Below are 17,099 nucleotides of genomic sequence, written 5' to 3' on the forward strand. Positions count from 1 at the left end.
GACAATCTAATATATAAACTTTATCACATCATTCCTATGTTCAAAAAGCCTCTAACATTTCCCCATCTCTCCCAGCATAAAAGTCTCACTATGGCCTATAAAGACATTCATGATCTGGCTACCAGCTACCTCTTTTGACCTCACCTCCTACCACTCTCCCTTACGTTCACTGCACTCCAACAACACTGGTCTTCCTGCTCTTGCTAGAATTCGTACAACATACTCCTCAGGGTCTTTGTATTTGCTATTGCTTTTGAACTAATATCTTCATAGAGGCCTTTCTCAGGCCCCTTATATAAAAAACATTACACACATTTTCTCTCTTTCTCTCACTCTGACACACATGTACACACCCAACAACTACTCTATCACCATACTGTTTTAACTTATTTCATAGCTTTTATGACTATAGGACATAGTAGATATCTTACTGTCTCTCTATCCTCACTAGAATGTAAATTTCACAAAAGCCATATTACTAGTGCCTATAAGAGTGCTTGCACAAAACAAGCATTTAAATATCTGTTAAATAAATTTGTGGATTAAGTGAGCAAACTAATCGCAATGGTAGATTACTCTCGGTATTTTATCCCTCGACTAAGAATAAGAATATAGGAATTTCCAAAATTAAGGCAACAAATGAAAAGAACAAAGTCATTAATATGCAAAAGTTAAAACAAACAGTAATATGTCTAATAATTCTATATTGCCTCGAACAAATATGTAATTTGGACTTAAAATGAAATACCTTGGAAGAATGTTTTACCTGTCAGTCTGTAGTTTCCAAGTTCTAGTATGCTGAGCAGCATCTCCGTGATGTTGCTGATGCAAATGCTGAGGATGCCTTCTTTGTTGCTGTTCTTGTTGAACTTCTACCCAGCATGGAGGAACAGTAGCTGAAAACCGTGGAGTCAAAGTCTCAAAGCGGGTTAGCTCCACAAGAGATGTCAAGATGTCAAGGGTGAACGGCTGGTCCACCAATAAATCAACTCCTTAACAAGAGTGAATGCAGAATTAGAAATAGGTTTTAAAAAAAGTTTTAATCCAAGTTTTTTGTCTAGGCAATTGCAACACTTGCCAAATATCCTAAAAATTCATAACTATATGTAACTAGAGTAACCAGCAGTGACTACATAATAGCCATAAGAAAAATCCATCTTGAATATTTTAAATTATAGAGAGGGTACTCATTATTGGAGAAATCCAATCTCAACCTGTTAGAAGAGCCCTGACTGAGCTCTAACTAGCCTCAGGTTAATAAGGGCAACAAAAGCAGCGGTGCTGAAATGCAAGCTAAATTTACATCAGATCAATAATTAACTTTCACACTTTGTTGTTTACAAAACAAAATGCTAAACATCAGCAAGCACATAATGTCTGCTCCTTTTTACTTTACAAAAAAGTAATTTTTAAAAAGTCAAAGCTATTTTGATGGCAAATGATACAAACCAAAAGTTTAATCAGTATTTTTTCCATTTCTGTGGTAGTTAAGAATATCTTGTATACATACCACTATTTTAAGAGTAACAATCTGCTTCAGAGAGATTACTTTTCTTTTATAAATATATGTATGCACATCTGCAAAATGTCTAACATTAAACTTGGAAGATTATTGTTCTTTTCTAATTAACAAAAATTAGTTTTAAAAAAGACTAAAATATGAAACCTGATAGGTTTAGAATATTTTCCCAAAGAAAATTTAAACCAAGTTCTATAAATTACAAATATACTTCAAACCACATTTTTTCCTCAAAGCTTAGAGCTTTTGAAACTGACTTAAACTGTATCAAATATTATTTGAAAACATTAACAACATATCAACGTTCCTTCTTTATATTATTCACTTCTTTCTAACCTGAATCATCTTTACTAAATAGTATTTTTACAGACTTAATAAGAAAATTCTTATGCCAATAACTTATAAAACATGAAAAAAATTCACTATATTAGCTTTTTAAACCAAGCTGTATAGTTAATCAAGATAAATAAGTCATGACTAATTATATATAGCAAGAGACATGAGTCAGTTTATCTCAACCAGGGAAGAATCTTGCCTCCCAAAGGCCATTTGGATAGGGGCGATTGTGGGCACTACTGGAACCTACAGGCAGAAGCCAGAGATGCTGCTAATATAGCACAGGACAGTCCTCTCACAACAAAGAATTATCTAGTCCAAAATGTCCATAGTGCTGAGGCTGAGAAACTCTGAGATACAAAGGAGTGAAGACTACCATATATCCTCCTAGTAATCACTAAAGTTAACATATATTATACTAGCAATCACTAAAAGTTTGCCTTTGGTGCAAAAAAGAACGATCAAATGCCCAAATATAAGAGTCCATAAAGATCAAATATCAACTGTATGCATTATTCCCATTGGGAATACATCTGAGTTTAAACACACTTTTCATCAAAGATTTACTAAACTTCTTTTAAATGCTGGGTTTGGAGAATAAATGTGGTAAGTGCGAAGAATAAAACGTAACAGTGCAACGGAAGAACAAAAGGACTAACTGTAGCGTAAAGGGTGGGGAAAGAGAGCTTACCGTAACATGTGAAGAGCATGAAACTGAATGACACACTTAAGAAATCATGAAAAGTTTACTGTAACCGGAGATTAAGAAGACTAGAGTTATTTCATAAAAGTTCAAAAAGCAAATAAAGATTTTTAAGCAGGAGTAATGTGCTAACATTACTTTCTTTGAAAAAATAGTTCTGAAGGGCAGCGTAGAAAATGGATGAGAGAAAAGGCAAAAACAACAAACAAAAACAAACTTACTAAAGGTTCACAATGGGGCACTGAGGGCCTGAATATACCACCTCAGGGAGAGAATATTTTTTCAGCTTTTCAATTCCAGTAGTAATATTAACCATTCCACTCACTTTACACTTACTTAATGAACTCTTCTCTCTTTCAAATGTTTTTTGCCTCCCTAATTAGAAGAAAAGCTCCTTAATGACTAAAATAATGTTTGTACCTGTTGGGTGATGTCACCAATACTGATCAACCTATCACAGGTTGAGAACTATTTCTTATTTTAATGTTGATAACATTTTCCAACTACTGGAAAAATAATACACAAAAACAAGCCTGGTAAAAGAACGTCAACAAGGAAATGTATTCCCTCCAGAAAGAAACCAATAGTTGACTGTAAAACTGAAATATGTTTAAGATTAAACAAGACTCAGAAAATTTTGAACATCACAAGAATTTGTTTTATTTTGCTGAGGAAGAGTCACCTGAGCTAACATTTATTGCCAATCTTCCTCTTTGTGCTTGAGGAAGGTTCGCCCCGAGCTAACATCTGTGCCAATCTTCCCCTATTTTGTACGTGGGTCGCCAACACAGCACAGCCACTGACAAGTGGGTGTAGGTCCACACCCAGGAACCAAGTTTGGGCCACTGAAGCTGAACTCGCCAAACTTAACCACTAGGTCACAGGGCCAGCCCCAAGAATTTGCATTTTTAAAAAATCATTTAAAAACTTAATATCATACCTGAAATGCCAGGACTTGAAGGGTTTGATAAAGGTTTGGAACCCTCTAAAGATGGTTCTATTCCTTTAGAAAGAGACCCATCCACTAGTATATCAGCTTCATCAATATCATCACAGGTTCCTCCAATTTGGAGAAAATGAAGCTCACCACCTACAGGGTAGGAAAATTCTATCAACATAGGTACATGGAAAATGGATAAACATACAGGTGCACACTACTTAGTTAAGAAACTTGATGTATTTTAATATCACTCAATAGGCAGATGAAAAGGGCTACCAAAGTAATATATCTCCAAGAATTTAGAAATTTAAATGCCAAGGAACTGCAAACTGAAAATTAAATTTAATGAAGAAAATGGCAAATACATAAACTTATGTGAAAATAGTTATTTATCTAGTACTATGTGTAAGATACTATTTTAAATGCTTAAGTTAATTCATTTAGTCTTCACAAAAACTCTTGAGAACTATTATCATGGCCACTTTACAGATGAGGAAACTGATGCACTAGCTATATTAGGATCCAGAGTCCAATCTCTTAATACCAAAAGTAACAAAACTGAACAAAGATTCTTAATTCTTTGAAGCATTCACAATGAAATGAAATCAAATTGAATTTCTATTTTTCATACCTCTATCACAGAAAAAAACTGGAAAGCAAACTTAGCAAATATTTAAGACCAAAAAAAAGTCAATGGTTAAAGTATATTCTAACAAGAATACTTGGAGATTCACTTCTGGCATGACAGAATAAGGTGGACAACAAATCTTCTTCCTGAAAAGCAACTATAAAGATAGACAAAACTGTCATTCATCCAGAGTGGGGCAAGCCATGAAAACCAGCAGATTCCACGCTACTGCCAGAAGAGGCTCATGCAACTTGGAGAGCTGTCAGTTTAAAGTGGCTCAAGGGCAACAAAAAGGAGGCCTAGCAACTCTGTCTGCTACCTGAAGTCAGGATCCTGTCTGGGGCAAGCAAAGCACTAGAAATAACCAGGATTTTACAAGAAGTGAGAGAAACAAAGGGGGCTTGGTAAACTTTCCACATACCCCACACTGATCAGAAGTTGTACACATGTACAGCAAAGAACAGATGGGGCTCAAGCCATCCACAAACTCCCAGTCAACTGGCCAGGCCTCTATGCCTATGCAGAAGAGACCTGGGACGGCACAACAGAAAATAAAAATAAAGAAAAGCAGGGCACACCTGAACACAGCCATACTGGTTAAGGTATTTGGGCACAACCACTTATCAAAATCTTTGGCTGAATACCAAGCTATGTGGACACAGAGGCAATAAATAAGAAACAAGCCTTAAAAATAAAAACCCAGAAAAAAAAATTGAAGAGAAACAGCAGCGCTGCATACTGCAAAAGCAATCGATTTCACAGACTTAGTCCAGGTAGGTTACCAAACGAACAAAGCAACACCAACCTCCAAAGGGAGAAATCAGAATCGAGAGTTTCTACAATGTTACTTAAAATGTCCAGAATTAAATTGAAAATTATAAGACAGGCAAAGAAAGAGTGATCTATGCTCCAGAAAAACAAAATCAATGAAAAATATTTCTGAGTGTCCCAGATTCAGATTTGGCAAAGACTTCAAAGGAGCTACTGTAAATACGTTTATAGAATAAGAGGAAACCAAGTATAAGAACTAAAGGAACAAATGACAAAAATGAGTCAACAAATAAAGAATCACAACAAAGGAACAGAAATTATTTTAAAAGACTAAAAGGGAATTCCTGGAGTTGAAAAGTAAAATAACTAAAATGAAAAGTTCACTAGAGAAACTCGAAGCAGATTTGAGATGGCAATAAAAGGAATCAATGAAATAAAAATAGATCAAAAGAAATTAACCAATTTGGTTAATAATAGGCAAAACCTCCCCAAATTTGATGAAAAACATTACACTACAAAGTTAATCAGTTCAATGAACCTCAGGTAGCATAAATACAAAGAGATCTACAGGCACATACATTACAGTCAAACTGTTTTAAGTCAAAGTCAATAAGGAAATCTTGAAAGCAGCAAGTTAAAAACGACTCATCGTATGGACCTTGAGAGAATTACGTTAAGTGAAATAAGCCAGCGAGAGAAAGATAATCTGTGTATGACTCCACTCATATGAGGAATTTAAAATTATGGACTAAGAACAGTTTAGTGGATACCAGGGGAAAGGTGGGGTGGGGGGTGGGCACAAAGGGTGAAGTGGTGCACCTACAACATGACTGACAAACATTAATGTACAATTGAAATTTCACAAGATTGTAACCTATCAATAACTCAATAAAAAAAAAAAAACGACTCATCGTAGACATGGAAATTACTGTGCAAATTAAAAGCTGACTTGTCAGAAACAACAGAGGCAAGAAGGCAACAGAATGACCTATGCAGAAACAGTCAACCAATAATTCTATGTCAAAAATATTCTTCTTCAAAAATGAATAAGAAATAGAGACATTTCCAGATAAACAAAGACTAAAAGAATTTTTTGCTAGCAGACAAGTCCTTCAAGATGAAAAAAAGCAACACCAAATTCACAAGAATAAACAGAGTACCAGAAATGGTATTTTAATTTCTTTGTTAACTTTTTTAAAAGATAAAGATTGTATAAAATAACTGTAACACTTTTTGGTTGGATTTATAACTTATCTAAATTAATACATAAGACAACAGTAGCACAAAGATGGGAGGAAACAAAGATTAGAGCAAAGTTTCTATATTTTACTAGAATTAAGCTAGTATTATTCTGAAGTAGACTGTGATGAATCAAACCACTAAGAACATAACAGAAAAATATATTTTAAAAAAATCAACACAGGCAATAGTTAGGTCTTGCCAAACGGCAAGAGTAGGAAGCTCTAGAGGTCAGTAGCTCCATCACAGCAACTACTGAACTAGGAAGAGTGACAGGAATTAACTATTTCAGAACTCTGGAACCTAACAGGACACTTAGGACACCAAAGCACCTGATGAACTTTGATAACAGTGGCCTGCCCGAACAGGCTGCCATTCCTCCATTCCTCAACCTGGCCCAGCTGCGGAGAAGTGGCCAACATCTCTGGATTGGCTGGCAGGTGCCAGGGTGAGCGCTAGGGACCTTGTTTCCTTGTTTCATATATATGCATACGTGTGTGTGTGTGTGTGTGTGTATACTCTATTTCCAAATTTTATTCAAAGACTGCTGCATAGAATCTACTTCTAGTATATTATTACTACTACTTAAAATTAACTTACAACATTAACTGTAGATTTTTGTCAAAAGACTTAATGATTCTCTATGAGAAAAAGAGTTTTATGCTATTTGAATATACTCATAAGACAGCGTCACATCCATTTGATCCACAGTCAACAACGTTTTTCAAAAATCCTACATGTACTTGATGGAGTGTCGTGCATACATTTTAAAACATCAACTTTTCTTTCCTCTTTATTGTTAATCTCATCTTTTCAAATGTACCTTGAAGAACTGGGGGATAATTTTCAAAGTGGTTAACTTTTCAGGCTTTACTTGTCCTTCAATTCATTTGGATAAACGCCCTATCACATGAGATCACTTCCTAGAATGTTTCATTGTCCAAACTCGAAGAATAAATTAATACATTTTATCATTTAAATATTATTTCTCCTCTGAGTTGCCAAAAGCACGTATCATTAAAAAATTTAAATCATTATAAACTTTGACTGTATTTCTGGAAACTACTAGTATCTTACAAAGATGTGCCCTGGGACCAGGTCACTGAGGTTCCAAACCTAGCTCCATTTTAGATGACCTATGGCAAATTTAATTGTTTTCACTTTTTAATCCTTCTATTAACTTCAATGTAGGAGTCTTCTGCTTCCAAAAAATCCAATGTAGGAGTCTTCTGCTTTTGTTATATTCTGGCAGTATAATGTAGTTTAAGTGCTATGATGATAGACTGCCCAGGTTTGAATGCTGACTCTGTCATTTATTAGCTCTGTGACTTAGGCAAGTTACTTAACCTCTTTTTCCCTCAGTTTCCTTGTCTGTAAAATGGAGACAATAATACATACCTCATAAAGTTGACGTGATGACTAAATGAATTAACAGAGGTAAAGTTCTCACAACAATGAACTGGCACATACGTGATCAATAAATGCAAATTATCCCTGATACCAAATAGCATTTTAATGGTTTTTCCGAACTTTATCAACCCTAATTCAAAGTTTTATTAGTCTAACATTATTCTGCATTGCTCATTTTCTTAAATTAATCTAGTTTTATTTGAAGATTTTTCCCCTTGTTATTTCACTAGACATATCTCAAAGAAGGCAATTTGAACCACTACATTCATCATTATCCTTCTTAGCCAGACTCTTGAAAGCTTTTTAAAGAGAGGAAAAACTCAGGTTAAGTTCTACCAGAACCACAAACGAGATGTGTAACTCTTCTCAAACCCAATTGCTCTGCCAAGAATTGGTTACAGTTACCTAGGCTTCAAGTATCTGCTGGCCCTAAATTCCTACTAAACTACCAATAGGACTATTCATTTTGTCTGATATTACTAGTAATATTTTTCAAAAATTGCTTTCTCTCTACAACTTAAAACAACTATTAAGAAAAGAAAAATAGAAAAAAAAAATTGCACACTATGCGTTAAGAGTAACGGGGCCTCAGATGTTGCAAAACTGATTCACAATCAGCCAAAAGTTAGGAGTAAATCAGACACCAAAAATTTATTTGGCAAAACTAATAGTTCTTTGCTAGCTATTTTTATTTCAGAAGGAAATAAGGACCAATATCTGTGCCAGAAACTTTACATACATTATTTCATTTAATTCTAACAAGCCTGGAAACAGGCCTTCTTATCCTAGTTTATAAATAAAGAAACAAAGGTTTACTGAGTTTAAAGTAACTTGCCCAAGGCCACAAATTTGAGCAGATGCAGAGTCAGGACTCACAGAAACAACAGCAGGTTATTTTCTTGAGGTTAAAGCAGAGAAGATACTTTCTGAGAGACTTATTAACTTATTTACAATTAGAATCCTTACCTAGGGCAGTAGAAAAAAGTTTTAAAAATAGTTAAAACAGTAGAAAGATTTACCACTTTATTATAAAAAAATAAATTTCTCTCCATCAATATGTATCTAAAAGTCATACTAGGTATGCATGTAAACGAATGCCACATACACTGATTTTATAAGATTTGTAGAAGAATCAAATAAACCAAACAGCTTACCTTTGGTGCATGCACACAGCCTGTCTGTGCCCGAGCAGTAAATGACAGAAACAAATGTGTCCTGTTCCTCAGTGCCCTCCTTTTGGGGAGGTTCCACTTTGGCCAAAATTTCAAAGTTTGAAAGATCTAATATTTTTACATATCCTCCCTGAGTGGTTATTACCAGGTGTCCAAGAGTAGAAATATCAGCCTTTTTTTCTCTCTCAATGCCATTCTTTGAGGTTAACTGCATTTCCTCAACAGGTTCCTCACAGTCATCCTCTCGATTATCCAATATATCTGGTGGAAGCAAAATGAGCGAGGTAATTGTGTCCTGGGGATCTTTGATATGTTGGATTTTTATTGGCTCCTCTTCTAAAGTCACTATCCGAGTGGCATAATTCATTTTATAAAGTATTAAATATCCGCCACTAACATTCCTCTGCTCAGGCTGAATTATCAAAGGAGTCTGTACATCTGCTGGTGATTCATGTTGGATTACACTAATATTTGCACCATTCACTACAGTAAGATTTGATTCCAGCTCACCTTTCCGTCTATTACATAGTGCAGAGTTTAATTTATTTAAATTATTCAAGGCCTCTACTTGATTTATTGCACTCAAGGATTCAACAGGGCATGTCCGCAGTCCTACCAACAAATGAATTCCATCAGCACAAGGAGTTATTGAGTCTATACAAAGATTCTCCTCCTCTGCAAACTTTGGCAGCCTCAAGCACTGTACCAAAGTCCCAGGCTTGGGAAACACAGAGTTCCACTTCTCAGAATCTGGAGAGGTAAGGTTGGCTGCCGCATCTGCAAATTGCTGAATGTAAGTCACAGGAGGATCCTGCAACAACAACTGCTCCTGACTATCCAGCTCCATTTCAATAATCTGTGGAACTGTAAAACCATCATCATGCAAACTTTTACTCATTATATTGTTCATCTGTGAAAAGATTTTTCCTGCTTTCTCATCAGATTCCTTGATGCTATAAAGAAGCAAAATGGGTAAAGTCCTCCTTACCAGAGGAGAATTTAATTCTGAATTAGTGCAGGATTCATTGTCAGTTGACCCTTGTTCTGATATACTTTCACCCTGAGTTCTGCTTAAACCATCCAGTGACCTGTGAGAATTACTACTAATGGGTGAGGTAGCAGGAGATTTATATGTTAATAAACCTCCAGCTAATAAACATGGAAAAGGAATGTTGTGTTGTTCCTGGTGCTTTTCCTTTGTCTTTTCACTCTTAGAGTTTGTTAAGCAAGGATTTGCCCCGAGTTCTTCAAGATCCTTAACAGTATCTTCAAGCACATTTGCAACAATCTCCCACTGAAGTTTTTCTGGCTGCTGGAGAATGCTGAGCGCTGTTATATCAAGGCTCACTTCCATGGCTTCCTTCTGTGATGTATGCCCTTTGAAAAGGAACAATATTCATTAGAAACGGCCTTGTGAATGTAAATCAAAATCTGAAGTATAATGTTTTCATTAATTTTCTTTTTTTACTCATCCAGTCAGTGCATTATAATTATATAAGTGAAAGAATGTGAAGTATTTTAAAGGAAATTTAGTTAAATCTGAGATGAACCTACTTAGAAAAACCATAAAGACATTCAAGAGATTCAAAACCATTTGCAATTCAAAACAAATTCTCCTTGTAACTTGTAAGCAAAACCACTTTTTAAAAAAATTAGAATAAAAGGGTTAAAGAATGAAGACATTATTAATATCAAAGTAATAGGATTTCTTCCCTTCAATTCTAAACCAAAAAACTCAATACTATTTATGCATCTGTCATTTATGCACTTTGCAGAATATCCATAAAACATTATTGTAATCTCAGTTCATCTCATCTCTCCCACCCTACCATGCTAATTATCAGACGGTAGTCATAGTATGCAATTTAATTCTAATCTCGGCTTAGAAAAAAATAATAACTATGAAGAAAAAATTCCCAAAATTTGTCATTTTAAAGTGAAACCTGTCTTCGTATTAACTGTTAACTTTTAGTTCATTTAAAGTCAACTACATTACATTACCCCTTATTGACCTTTTGTGTAGTGTGTGCTCTTCAAGTTGTCCCCTTATATACAGTACAAAAGTATTTCTCAGTCTCAGTGCTCCAAACATGCCATTTCTGTCTACAGAAAACCCTGCAATAGATATCAATCAACCTCTAAACCAGGCATAATCTCAATACTGAGCCGAAAGTTTCATAAAATCTGCTTTTCCTCAATAGCACAAACTACTATCAGTCAGGCATCAACATTGTTAGCAACAATAATGTAAAGATCACTCTAGGTAACTTGTGGAAAAATTCAAAAAAAAAGGGGAATTGGCTTTACAATGTTAGATAAGAACATAAAAGAGTAAAGAAAATAAATATAAAGTAAATCAAGATGACTGCATAAAAGTTTGAAAGCTGCCTAAGTAAAGGAATGAACAACAGAGATTCACAGAACATCAAACACTTAAGATATACTGAAAGCTCTGTTTACACCATTTTTGTTAACTATTTCATTAACGATATCTTCAAAATGCTGACAGCTTTATCTAGAATTTCCCATTTTCTGATAATCCTCTGACTTCACATATTTGTCACTATTATCATCTAAAACTGAAACTATTTCTAGCTATGCAGAAAAAATTTTAGTTATAAACTAGACAATTCAATTGTACTAATGGCTGTCCATTTATTTAACCACTCATTTCACTATACTGCAGCCCTTATACTGCCATTTTACTCTACTAATTTAGATACGAAATTAAAAGTTGACAGTGAGACTTTTATAACATTAATACAGTATAATAAATCCTGAGGATGCTAACTATTTATCGGACTAAACTGAAACTTAATTTTTTTAAGTTATGGTAGAAAATGCCAAGGAAAGCTAGTTTCACCTATGTGTATATTAAAAAAAATTAAGGATAAGTTACATATATTAACACACATTTAAGACAATACTCAAAGTAAATGGCATGTGAGGTGAGACTGCTCATCAGAAAGCAAAATATAGGGGCCAGCCCAGTGGTGTAGTGGTTAAGTTTGCACACTGCTTCGGCGGCCTGGAGTTCACAGGTTCAGATCCTGGGGCAAGGGCCTAGCACCACTCATCAAGCCACGCTGTGGCGGCATCCCATAAAGTAGAGGAAGATTGGCCCAGGTGTTAGTTCAGGACCCAGATGTTAGTTCAGCAACAATCTTCCTCAAGCAAAAAAAGAGGAAGATGGGCAACACACATTAGCTCAGGGCCAATCTTCCTTACAAAAAAACAAAGGAAAATATAATAAGTGGTATTACTACTCTGTTTCTTCCCAACTATTTAATCAACATCTGGGAAACAGCATATGTCACACATTCTCCTCAGAAGACAGAGAGCAAAACGACAAAGGTCAAATATCAGTCAGGAAACCTGTTATCGTTACTTATCTTGGAATTTCTCAAACCCACTGGACCACAAAATAAATTTTTACACAATATACCTACAAATATTCTTCAGGATAATATTCTTCAGATAATCATTTTGGGAAATCTTTCTCTATTCTGCTTACTTAGGTGTGACACCGCAGTTCTGCCAGGCAAACTTCCTGAGGTTAGCAATTAAGCTTTATCTAGGGACTTTTCTAAAACCATCACATTTTAATTTGAACCCTTCTTCAACCTCCTGCCAAGCATTATTGCCGTTCTTCACAAGAAGTAATGTATCCTTAATTCTGACATATGGCCCAAACACAAAACGTTTCTCTCTGACATCATCTAGACACTTTCAAAAGTCATAACCTTCCACTGAAAAACAGATAAAAGTCTCTTAGTCTCCACTCACATTTCTGACATTAAGAAATACATTCCACAATTCTTTAGACCATATCATTCAATCTGATGGGAAACAATTAGAGTTGGTAAACATAAGTTTTGAAACAGGATCTATGACTTACTTTAGATACTTCAGGAAGAGAACACATCTCCCATTATTATCACAAGCCTCCATAAAGTCATCAATATACTTTCAATATAACAGAATTCGCGTAGAAGATACATATTTTACTATAAATGAATGAACCACTTATAAATCCTCAAATGAAGTAATTAAAAATTCTGGCCTGTAAGAGAAAAATTTTTTCCTCTTCCATAACTACCTTTTAATACTACGTAAGGACAACACTCCCAACCCTAAATGAGGTATCATAGGAGTTATCAAAAATATATGGTAATTTTCTAGATATTGGGAAGTGAAGTAAACAGAACTACAGTATCTAAAGGAAGTATGAAAAATCAAACAGGCATAGATGAAAAAGATAAAGGGAGAAAGAAAAAGACCAAAGGTAGGTATTTTAATTACAAAAATACCGACTGAGATCCTTAGACCCAGAGAAAAGAGCAAACCTACAGCATAAAAAGGAAAGGTTATAGTTAGAATCAAAAAATTTACGAGTAGAAAAAAGGACATTTAGTTCAAACACTTCACTTTACAAAGGAAAAACTGAAGCCCAGAGAATTTAAGTGACTTGACAAGACCAAATTGTCATTTAGCAGAAGAGTTCAAGGTCTAACCAGGCCTCCAGGTGACCAGTTTATTCTTCTTCATCAGATTAAGAAAATGCAGTATTAGCCCTTTTCTGTTTTTGCAAAAGGATATCAAAGTGGAAAAAGAGCATTTTCTTCTTCAGACTAAATTTTTAATGCAATCAATTCTTTATTTTTTTTCTAGAGTTAATTACACATCTGTATACTATTCAGGGCATTTTCCTGCTTTTTAAATTCACTTTTTCATTGCTAAAAACTACCTTAAAAAACAACGCAAAGTCAGTCCAGCATCATATTTGGTGGCTTTAAAAAAGATTTCATGACAAATTACAATTTGGAGAGTACTTGCTACTCTATACTAACTATAACTTTCACAACTGTGCTACACAATACCATGGCTTTTCTCAAGAGATTTAATAACTTATATATGTCCTTAGTTCATGACATTTGACATTAGCAAATAGCCACAGTTTAATAATGGTCACTTTTTTTAAATACTGGCTAATTCCCAGATACTATGCTTTACATATTTTTACCTTAATCAATCCCCAAAATTCTAAATAACAGATGTTAATATCACTATTTTATATAGTAGGAAATGCAATCAGACTAGAAGTGACAGAGTTAGGACTTAAATTCTGACACAGGAAAACTTATTTTGAGACGCATTATTAGCCTTTTTTTGTAATATAACTACATTAAAATATAAAGCATATTCTTTTGCCTTAATATTTCATAAGCTAACGAATAAGCAGCTTTTTTTTTTTTTGAGGAAGATTAGCCCTGAGCTAACATCTGCTGCCAATCCTTCTCTTTCAGCTGAGGAAGACTAGCCCTGAGCTAACATTGGTGCCCATCTTCCTCCACTTTATATGTGGGACGCCTACCACAGCATGGCTTGCCAAGCCATGTCCCCACCCAGGATCTGAACCGGCGAACCCCAGGCTGCCAAAGCAGAACATGCAAACTTAAGTGCTGGACCACCAGGCCGGCCCCAAGTAAGCAGCTTTTACTTGATGCCTTAATGGATACGATTTCATATTTTAAAATTTATTCTCTATTTATCTGTTTTCTTTTGGGAATAAAGAAGCAAATAATTTAAATGTTACTTTTATTTAACAACAGAATACATTATACAAGTAAATGGAACACATTTTGAAAAACTTAATATCAATTCCCTGACACCTATGACAAAGATGTAGTAAAACTGTCACTTTAATTCCTTTGGCTCAAATAGGTACATTTAAATTTTAAGTATGGAACACTATATACATTCTAGTAATTCAAGATCTCTTATATACAATATTTGAGTTTTCTGTGTGCATTAGTAAAAATTTAGAGTTTACCTTAACTAAGATATTTAGAATTAAGTGATATTTAGCTTTATCTACAAGAGAATAAATGTAAAGATATAAAAAATAGATTATCTAACATTTTTTACATACCTGTCACAGAATCTGATCTGGAATGCTCTTCACTGTCTGAATCCTCCAGTAAATCATCACTTAAAAGACAAAGTAAAAAACAACTTGAATTTTTAAAAAAGTATACATAATATGAGAGAGCAAATAAAAAAGTACAATGTTACAACCACCGTTTTGCATCTCAAACATAAGAATCATACAAAACTATTAAAACTAGCTTAAATGGTATATAAGTAGTTTGAGATCCTAACTGATAACAATGCTGATAACGAATAATCTTAGATCATTAAATAAATGTATGCCTGAAATAGGGTGTGGAAACTTCTAAGACTACAATAGAATTTGTACCAATTTGAAGACTGCTAGGGTGTGATGCATAAATAAAAGGATAAAAGAGAGAGGAGGCTAATAAAATCAAGCACAAACTTTCAGTAGTAAACTTTCAATAACTATTATATTACTGAGTTCAGGAAAGTTACTCTAAAACCAAATACAATAGCTGTAAAATAGGTGTTGTATGTAAGTATACTCACACAAATATGCATTTCATTTTTGTTTTGTGTTTGGTTTTTTTGTTTGTTTGGGAGGGACTGTTGAGAATTCCTTGGCAAGCAAGAAAACTATTACAAATGAGAAGTTAGGAGTCAAGACAAAAGACAATAGTCCTTCCTTTGCTCTTCACTCAGGTGGCCAAGAAACTGCCAGCCTCTCTCTTTACATCCATATTATCCTCACTCTCCATTGTTAGCAGAGAAGAAAAAAGACATAATTAGAGACCACTCTAACACAGTATTAGGCTGGGTCTGTACTCTAACAATCAGCATGTCTATAGCAGTTTTAAAATTCTGATAACCTCGAGTACAAAAATAAAAAGATGCATTTTCTAGGAAGGAAAATTAATTCTCTCTTTTTGAAACAACATATTGTACTGACATTTAAAATTTCCAATCATTTATAATGATATTTTATATAAAACATAAGCTGGTAATCCCCCTTAAAAATGTTTAAGGTAACGTTGGAAATTTGGCGGGGGGGGGGGGTAGACTTGCTTAGATATTTTTGACAAAATTTCTGTGTTTTAGTTTGTCAATGGGTAATAACTGACAATAAACCAATTTTGAGCTATAATTTAAACAACAGAAAGAATGTGAAAAAGATCCTCAAACTATTCAAACACTAACAGGCTGGTTTCAGAAAAATAATAAAGACACCTGGAAAAATAAATCCTAAGAGGAAATATTAATGATTGAGAATTACTCAGAATAAAGCAGTCCAAACCAAGAAGATACAATAGGTTTCGAGGGCTTTTACATTAAGAAAAATAACCAAATAGTACCCAGCTACGCTAAGATAAAAGATAAAATAAAATAGTAGTATATTTTAAAGAAGGAATTCACGTGTCTTGAAATGAAGTTACAAAGAACGTTACAAAGGATTACCAGATGACCACCTTAATTAGCAAAAAAACAGAGCTTTATTCTGAAGGTCTTCAAAATACAATAATCTTTCAAAAAATATTATTTCATGACAGAAAAATGCTTATAGTACTACATGATAAAATCATATGAGTAAAATCATTGAATTGTACACTTAGAGTGAATTTTATGATATGTAATTACACATCAATAACCCTTTTTAAAAATCACACAAGTTAAAAAAAAGATACACAAATTCACACAAGTGGATGGTGTGATCATGGCTATGCCACGTTTATTCAATTTACTTCCCTATATTTTTCCAATTTTTCTACAATAATCACGCAGCACTTATATAATAGACAATAGATTTACTAAAGTCTTCCAAACGATATAAAATCTTTTGCAAAGTAAACATGCAAAATAAATATTATGGAAAAGTTTAAAATGGTTATTTAAGATTACATGTGTTTTTGAAAATTAAATATGCCAACATTACAAAGGTACCTTAGTTTTGATATACTAATACTATAAACAACTTCAAAGTTAAACAAGAACTTTTCTCCAATTTGAAAGATATACAAATGAGGCATCCAGACAAAACGCTAATTCACTAAAATTAAATGTGTTCCCAAATATTCTTCCCAGAATAAATTCAGAACAAAGACAAATGTTGTCCTCTAAGCAGAAGTAGTCAAACACAATTCCTAAGCAAGCTATACTGCTAATTACTTTAAACTTTCTGGCTAACCTTTAATGTTTTCTATTAATATATTATTCTTCAAGCTAATGAAACTCAATATATTTTAAAATATATTGACATGCAGACAAAGAGAACAGATTAGTGGCTACCAGGGGAAAGGGGAGTTCGGGGGTGGGCACAAAGGGTGAAGGGGTGCACCTACAACATGACTGACAAACAACAATGTACAACTGAAATTTCACAAGGTTGCAAACTATCATAATCTTAATAAAAAGTAAAAAAATATATATATATTGTATCTTGTACCACAAAGTCAGAGACAGTTTTAACTCATTATATTCACTACCAACCC

The 17,099-nt window shown here is 34.1% G+C and overlaps 1 protein-coding gene across 17 annotated transcripts in view; it reads right to left on the bottom strand.

The window, feature by feature from the left end:
* BIRC6 (baculoviral IAP repeat containing 6) overlaps window positions 1–17,099 on the bottom strand; it is a 223,946-nt gene that overhangs the window by 150,313 nt on the left and 56,534 nt on the right. For all 17 annotated transcript variants that reach the window (XR_011504108.1, XR_011504109.1, XR_011504110.1 and 14 more), the window contains exons 9-12: window positions 14,651–14,709; window positions 8,701–10,095; window positions 3,499–3,648; window positions 767–992 (exon numbers count right to left, since the gene is read on the bottom strand). Coding sequence is in view for 14 of the 17 variants with exons in the window: in XM_070512298.1 (XP_070368399.1) it covers window positions 767–992; window positions 3,499–3,648; window positions 8,701–10,095; window positions 14,651–14,709 (1,830 nt within the window). In the remaining 3 variants the exon portion in view is untranslated. The remainder of the gene's footprint in view (window positions 1–766; window positions 993–3,498; window positions 3,649–8,700; window positions 10,096–14,650; window positions 14,710–17,099) is intronic.

This window comes from Equus asinus, chromosome 6, assembly GCF_041296235.1.
Source record: "Equus asinus isolate D_3611 breed Donkey chromosome 6, EquAss-T2T_v2, whole genome shotgun sequence".
In the NCBI taxonomy this organism is placed as follows: domain Eukaryota; kingdom Metazoa; phylum Chordata; class Mammalia; order Perissodactyla; family Equidae; genus Equus; species Equus asinus.